Below are 8,104 nucleotides of genomic sequence, written 5' to 3'. Positions count from 1 at the left end.
ATGGTGACAAGGAAGTGTGGGTATAGCTTAACAGGGAGGCCCGTGGAGGATTCAGTTTTTCACTAACAGAAAATTCAACTCCTTCTTATTGCCTGTTTCAAATCTTACCAAGAAGTTGTGGAGGCGTCTGGCTGCTCGGAGACGGGGAATCAATGCTACTGGCAGGCAGAGCGAGGGATCAGCACTGAGAGGTGCAGAGGAGGGGAACCTCTTGTATCACTCATCGGGCATTCTTGGCAGCTTGTCGTCCTTTGTGAGTGCTTGTACAGGAAGACCTTTGCCTCAGCCCTTTATGACCAGAAAACGCCTGTTCTGTAAGCGCATAGGTAGGACTTCCTCCCCCTCTGGTTACCATTTCTGAGATATTTTCTTCCTGCCTTTGTTTTGGTGTAATCACTTGCACTGCCTGAAAGGTATGCACACAGGTTAGATGAAGGCAGAAAAGTTGGAACAACTAATGCCCCACTGATAGAAGGTTTAAGGCTAAATCATCCAACAGCAGAAATTATACAAGTGAGAACTGAGATGAAGCCATGACAGCAACATTATTTCACCAATCTGTCTGCGAATCACAGTAAAGACACACTTTAGCCAGCGTGACACTGCCACAGCAGGTGATAAATCTGAAAGAGCGCAAACAGAATTGACCCCCATTCCTAGGAGTAATGAAACTGTCACAGTTCCTCCCCCTCCCCCCTGGCAATTATGGCACCCATCTCACATATTCACACCAGGGAGTCAGCAGCAGAGTGAGGAGGGGGCCACACATCTGATGATAGCAGTCATCCTCACTGGAAAGAGGAAAAATAGAGGTCATTGTGCCAGTGTAATCTAAAGGGAGAAGTGTGTGTGTGTGTATAGTGAGAAACCCTGCAGAGAGCATGACAGTGACAGCCAATGGAACCTGCCTCCATGAAATGTACATCTCGGGTCCGTTTGCACCTGCAAACAAATTAAATGATCATGGCAACGGAAGCAGGATCGCATTTTAGTTGAACTTGAGTTATACCCCACTATGTTGGTTCTATTTACTGCCTGTTAAGATCGCATGCATTTCTAAGACGCAATGACACGTACCCTACGGCATCAAAGCGTAATGCACGGCGAGGCAATCTTGCATCCAATCTAGAGACTGAGCTCCAGTAGCCTATGTGGTCTCCGGAGGGGAGAGATATGCCTCCTCCTCGCGCAGCCTCGCGCCGCTCTCTATCCATGGCGCATCTCCAGCTCTGAATCAACTTCGGCTCTGGACACACCGGCGGCAGCGCTCGATCCGAACACACACACACACACACACACACACACACACACACACACACACACACACACACACACACACACACACACACTAGAGGAGGACTAGACCGGCCGAAGATATCTGATCGAATGCGTTGATGGTAAGGTTTTTCTTTTCTTCAGCTGTTGTTGCATTTTACGCGCAGCGAGCAGCAACCGAACTGTTACCTAACAAACAAGATATGCTGTAATCCGACAGAGAGTAGCCTATCACGTTAATGAGGATAGTAAGAAGATCAGTAAATGATTTCTCCACACAGCGACTTAAAGTGTGTCTGCGCTACTCGAGGGTGAGTTTACTTCACAATTTTACTATAATACTCCACATGGGCTCAGATGTCCTAGTGATATTAATAATTATTTATAAAATAATTCTGTTGTTTTTGAAGTGGTAACCCAGTGTGCTCTAGATTGAGTTCATATTGGTATCAATCACTGAAAATGTATTGACAATGTTTCCAGATGCAAATGTATGCTCTTCATGAATCTTACTGCTACTGAAACTTGTACTAGCCTACAGTAACGTTATAGATGTAAGTGACGGGATGAGTTTAGAAGTTGCAGGTCTCTGATCCATCTATTTTGTCCTGTATTCCACTAAACTTAAAATAAATCAGTCCTTTTATTTAACGCTTAAAAAAAACACCGTTTCTTTCTGTTTGTGCTGTTTGTGAATGCACCACAGACAAGATCAGATGAAGCGTTGACATTTTGCTTCATTCTACCTCCCTCTGTTTGTAATGTAGTGCCTTCACTCCGCGTGTGTGTGTGTGTGTGTGTGTGTGTGTGTGTGTGTGTGTGTGTGTGTGTGTGTGCGCGCGCGTGTGTGCGTGTGTGTGTGTGTGTGTGTGCTGTAGGAATTCTGTAGGACAAGATTCATCTTCTCCCCTATCACAGGAGCTTCTCTGTAGCCCGGGGTCAGATGCAGCTCATCTGCACTCCGCAGCAGCTCTGCTCTGCTCTCTGCCTGTGGCACTCTTAGTGTAGGCTGTGTGTGTGTGTGTGTGTGTGTGTGTGTGTGTGTGTGTGTGTGTGCGTGTGCGCGTGTGTGTGCGCGCGCGCATGTGCGTGTGTGTGTGTGTGTGTGTGTGGCGTTGGGGGAAAGAGAAGAAGAAGGGGAAAATGTGGATAGATAGATGGAGATCAGAGCGAGAAAGACAAACTGGAGGCTTAAAGCTCCTCCCAGCGTTGCTACTGTTGCTCAACTCTCTTTGTTTCTCAGGTTAGATCATCAGGCTTTGCCAATAAATCGCCTCACTCAGAGGATCTGTGAACACGCCAAGGTGCCTTAATAGAAAAATCTTTAGCACTGTCACATCCCTCAATCACTCGCATCCCAAATCCCTCAATCCCACCCTCATCACTAACTTCTAACCTCATTTGTTGCCTTTATTTTCCACAGAGGCAACTGCCTTCCCGGCACCATGCACTCCAACACTTTTGCTGCTAGCTTTGTTATCTCAGCAGCAGCAACGCCTGAATTTACAACTCAAACCTGCCAGAGGGGCGTGCACCGCGCAGTGTAATCTTTGGTTGATTCTGTCCCCTAGGCTTTTATCCCCTGTAAGCACCATTATTGTTTGAGGGATACAAAAACTGAGACTGCCTGAAGCTCACAGTCGCCTTCCAGTTGTTGACAGAGTGTCTATTATTCCTGATGTGAGTCCCGTTGCAGGGGGAGTTATAAACCATGGAGAAAGGAGGACTTGCAAATCAAATTGCTTCAATCCATTGAAGCATCTGTCCTCATTCTCCAGAGGGCAGCAGGGTGTGTAGCAAAGGAGGCTCCGGGCCCTGATCACGACTGGAAAGGCAAACAAAACCTGTCGCTGAGGAATCATATGATGTGCCTTGGTCAGCCAGCTGTGCAGTACACATAGGGTATGGATGGCAGCACTGTCAATTTGACAGGTTTGCCCCCTCTTTTTCTTAAGTGTCAGAGATGGTAAAAAGCTTGGTCAAAGCTTCTCATTATCTGCAGTCATTCATGCTTCTATTTCTCTGCTTTTTCATCCGTCTCTCCTGTCCTTCAACAAACGCACAAACAGGCCGAGCAGTTTTAAAGTTGTTCTAAAAAAAGGGACAAACAGTAGCCTACAGCGTCCCCGTTTCTGTCATTTTGTCTGCAGCTCACAAAAGTTTCTCCCCTGATGGGTTCATTCTGCGATTGCTGTTTTAAGCTGTATTCAAACAGAATGGCTCATGATGTCAGCTTGATTTTTTCCCCCTCACCCACAGAGTAAATGTCTTTGGTTTTGCGCTGTTTGTGATTAATGGAACATCAAAAGCTGATCTGAGCTCAGTGTGATACATTCCTGAGGATATGAGTCTGCCAGGGACACATACACATCATTAATGAACAAGATGGAGACTGGAGAGAGACAGAGTGACAGAAAGAGCAAGATATTTATTTTTTTCAGTAATATGATGTATATTTACCTGTGGTTTGGATGATGATTGCCTCAGTGAGTGATGGATACACACTTTGCACCCAGGGATCTTGTGTGATTACCTACCATCAGTTTGGTGCAGAGGGACAAATGGATGGCAGCACCTTTTTCCCAAATCCATTTGGAAAATCACATCTCCCTTTGCTCTTTCATGCCCAGTGGCAAAAGACTCGAAGGGTACAAAAGAAACTTCTCCACTCGTCTACGTGAAGACAGCTATATTTATCCGGTTATGTAGCTCTCTGCTGGGCTTAGAGGCTTAATTACCCAGAAGAGAGGAAAGCAAAAATGAAATGCAATTATGCAACTGTGTGCACGGTATCTTGAATAGTGGAGCTATTGTAGATAGGGACGTTACTGCTACCATTTCCCAGTAAAAGTCTGACCTTTGAGTCATGTTTTTCTGCCGAACAACAAAATCCTGAACCTGTTTATTCAAAGCATTTAAGCTACTTATGATAAAAATGCTAAAAGGTGATGTCTGTTTGCTCTGCTCAGAGAGAGAGAGCAACCTCCATTTGTTTTAAGAAACACAAACACATGTGCTTTTAAGGAATACTTTGACATTTCGGTATACACTCTTAATTTCTTTCCTTGATTAAACGAAGCTACAACCAGCAGCTGGTCAGCTTAGCTTAGCATAAAGACTGGAAACTCTGAAGGCACCCAGCACCTCCAAAGCTCACAAATTAACTGGTTTGTTTAAAGTTTAAACACTTTTGTTTTTGTATGGTAAAAAGAGATATACCATTTTATTTAGTGAGCTTTAAAGGTACGCCTTTGGACAGAGCCAGGATAGCTGTTTCAACCCCCCCATTTCCGTTACGCTATAAGCTATCTAAGCTAACTAGCTGAAGTGTTTTCAATCTTTTTATGGTATATTTCCCAAAAACTATTCCTTCCTACTTTTTGACTGCACTACAACTGGTACACAATTTCTGGGACAAACGTTCACATTCCGAACTGGCAAGGGAAATCTGGATTTCTGGAAAGTTAACGTGACATACTTTACTTTCTACTGTTTAAGTGCCCTTGAGCAAGAATCCTAACTGCTCCGGCAAAAGCTGCTCGTTGGCCATCAGTATAGGGCTGCAGGCGTGAAGGAGTGTGAACTGTACATGTATGCAGCTGAGAAAAAGCATCAAAATGAAATCTCATTGTGTGTGTCTCTGTCTCCCTGGCGGCTTCAGTGTGAAGGATGTAGAGCCAGAGGGGGGGGCAGGATGGAGTGCTCCTGGAAGACGGTGCTGCTGCTGGTGTGTGCGTCTCTTGGGGTCCAGTACACGGCCATCCGGACCCTGAGGGACTCTCTGTCTGGGCCCTGTCAGGGAACCTACCGCTGCCAGACCAGACACCACAGAGGTACACCGCAACAGCCAGTCAAGACTGTCCCACATATTTGTCCTGCCTCACTACAGGAGAGCATATTGTGTTTTTGGTACATAGATATATGTTTATATGTAGCCTATTGCAAAAATAACAAAAAATAACCTTAATTGTATTAATACAAACTTTGGTTGGGCAGCACCATGACAGGAAATACACAGAAATATTTGTAATATTAGTACTATTTTAGCAGAAAGCCTCATGTAGAGAAAGAGAAAAAGAAAGAGCCAGCATCAAAACTGTGACTGAGGCTAAGAAAAAGGAAAATGCATCAATAAATGAGGGAATTCCCAACAAGCGGGGAGGATAGAGAAATGAAATATGTGTAATTCGTTTTACAATTATCTTCCAATTTATCTCCATTAATCCCCTCTCATAGCGCAGCTGTAGCTCGCCGGCGCTGAGCTCCTGTGTACGAAAGTAACATCCCCTTTGCAATCAACTCCTCATCAGCAGTAATTACACGTTAGCTGTTTGCGCTATATTTAGAGATCCGCCATTTCATAAACCCCCTCAGTAACCACCGGCAGACAAGCAACATACTCAGGCATGTTTATCCTTTAAATTATTTAAGCTTTATTGGCTTGATTCAGTAGTTTACTTTCTCCTGAGCTGAAGTTATAATGAAAACCAACTCATTTTCACTTTTATGAGCTGAAGCAACCCTTCTGAAGTAAGTGAAATAACTCCTCTTTTTACCAGAACTTGAATATAGGTCAAACAGGTTGTGTGATGTGTTATTTTAACTTATTCTACGAAAACATGATGCAATTGATGTTAGTATCACATAATATGAGTTAAACATGTAAAGTACATGACTTTGTTGTTTCTTTCCTCAAGACTCCAGATGGAGAGCCTTATGTGATGACAGTTGGATGCCAGTTGAGTCGCCTCGGAAGCACATCCTGCTGTTTGCCACCACGCGCAGCGGCTCCTCCTTCACCGGGCAGCTCCTCAACCAGCACCCAGGGATCTTCTATGTGTTTGAACCTCTCTACCATGTCCAGCAGGCTTTCACCAACTCCAGCAGCAGGCTGCGTCGCACCCTGGACCGCCGGGCCCTTCTGGGAGCGTACAGGGACCTCCTCCTCAATCTGTACACCTGTGATCTTCACTTCATGGAGAACTACATCCGCCCGGAGCCCCGGGACCATGTCACAAGCTCCTACTTCCGCCGAAGCTCCAGCCACGCGCTTTGTTCCCCTCCCGTGTGCTCGGAAGGAGGGGATATAGCGGCCTCTGATCTGCCTGATGAAACGTGGTGTCCTAAGAAGTGCGGGGCCCTAAACCTTACCCTAGCCTCCATGTCATGTCTGTCAAGGGAACACATAGCCATAAAGACTGTGCGGGTCCCTGAGGTGGGAGACCTGCGCACCTTGACAGAAGATCCACGCCTGGACCTGAAGATCATCCACCTGGTGAGAGACCCCAGAGCCATCCTCGCCTCACGCATGATGGCGTTTTCAGATCAATTCCGCGCTTGGAAAATATGGAACGCGACCGGGCGGCAGCCTCGATACGTGGACCTGACACAGATCACCAGCACCTGCAAGGATATGGCTGCCTCTGCAGAAACAGGCCTGCAAAGACCGGCATGGCTGCGGGGACGCTACCTGCTGGTGCGGTATGAGGACCTGGCGTTCAACCCGAAGGACAAGGCCACTGAGATCTACAGGTTTGTGGGGCTGGAGATGGAGGACAGGGTGCGGCTGTGGATTGCAAAGAACACCAACAGTAACGTGTCGTCTCCGTCAGAGTGGAACTACAGGTACTCTACCACCAGAGACTCCAGGGCGACAGCAGAGAGCTGGAGGCTTCGTCTGGGCTTTGACATCGTGAGGACTGTCCAGAATCTGTGCAACGACACTCTGGCTCTGCTGGGATACAAACAGGTTCACTCTGCAGCTGAACTCAGAAACTTGTCTCACAGTTTAGTGGAACACAGGACCTTTCAACCAGTCACATGGTAGAAAAAAAGTACTAACTATTACTGTTATTTATTTATTTATTTATTTCAGCTGACTTTCCTCTCTGTCATGATGCTGATAACATGAATGTAATTTATCTTATTTTTCAATAATGCCTAAACTAATATCACTTTTTATGGTTTTGTTAAAGATGTTAAAAGTGCCAAATGTCAAGCGTGTGTTTGATGCTAGAAAAAGTATTGATCCAGAATTAAGTCCCTACTGCTGTATGTGTTGATTGAAAACTCTTCTTGAATTGAACTGAAAGTTTTTTTTGTTTTTGTTTTTTTTAGGATTCAATTTTCTCATAATTTGTTTTTTAATGTGTTTAAACATGGTGGAAAAAACACAGTTGAAAGAGCCCAGGTACCATTTCAGAGTAAACCTGACCCTAAATCAGACACAGGAAGCGAGGGGGATGTATTTGTCAAATAAATAAATAAATTATAGGGCTTGCCTTCCAAGTGTCTCTAATGCATTTTGGAGAAGGATTAAAATGTCACGTTGTAGAAAGAATATTTTCTGCAGAGCACTGCAGCTCTAATTTCTATGTGAAGCTGGGTCTCATAGAACCAAGGTTGTTTTGTAAATACTGATTAACTGTTGCAATGCCAAGTGTGCAAATGTTATGTGCTGGATGTGTTTGAACATGTTTTTGTCACTGCAACTATACTGTTTATATTTTCTAGACTTTTTCAAATAAATTATTCATATGTATTTGCCACGCTGCTGAAATCTTGAAACAGCATTTGTTTGATGTGTTTTCTTTAATTTTTTCAAATCTGAGACAAAAGCGGATTCGAGTTGTAGTGCTGAAAACAGAGAACGGTACAAAATCCATTGTCTTTTATCTTGAAATCCCTCTGTATTTGGCATGTCTTTCCACCAAATTTCAATCCTGCTGATGTGTCTTTACTAACAGATATGTTTTTGACTCAAGAGAACACATGGTGCTCACACTGTGTTTCTTTTTGAGTTAACTTTGAACCTAAAAAGAATAAAACC

At 44.6% G+C, this 8,104-nt stretch overlaps 1 protein-coding gene across 1 annotated transcript; it reads left to right on the top strand.

Moving 5' to 3' along the window:
- Nucleotides 1–1,132: 1,132 nt before the first annotated feature.
- On the top strand, nt 1,133–7,845 carry LOC144521579 (carbohydrate sulfotransferase 1). Its single transcript, XM_078256133.1, has 3 exons — nt 1,133–1,397; nt 4,937–5,108; nt 5,973–7,845. Exons 1-3 carry the CDS (start codon nt 1,395–1,397, stop codon nt 7,100–7,102), a joined length of 1,305 nt encoding a protein of 434 aa, XP_078112259.1. The 5' UTR covers nt 1,133–1,394; the 3' UTR covers nt 7,103–7,845.
- The last annotated feature ends 259 nt before the right edge of the window (nt 7,846–8,104 follow it).

The sequence above is a fragment of the Sander vitreus genome, chromosome 8 (genome assembly GCF_031162955.1).
Source record: "Sander vitreus isolate 19-12246 chromosome 8, sanVit1, whole genome shotgun sequence".
Lineage (NCBI taxonomy): Eukaryota > Metazoa > Chordata > Actinopteri > Perciformes > Percidae > Sander > Sander vitreus.
The sequence above is the reverse complement of the archived record's forward strand: the minus strand, read 5'-3'. Positions and strand labels throughout refer to the sequence as shown.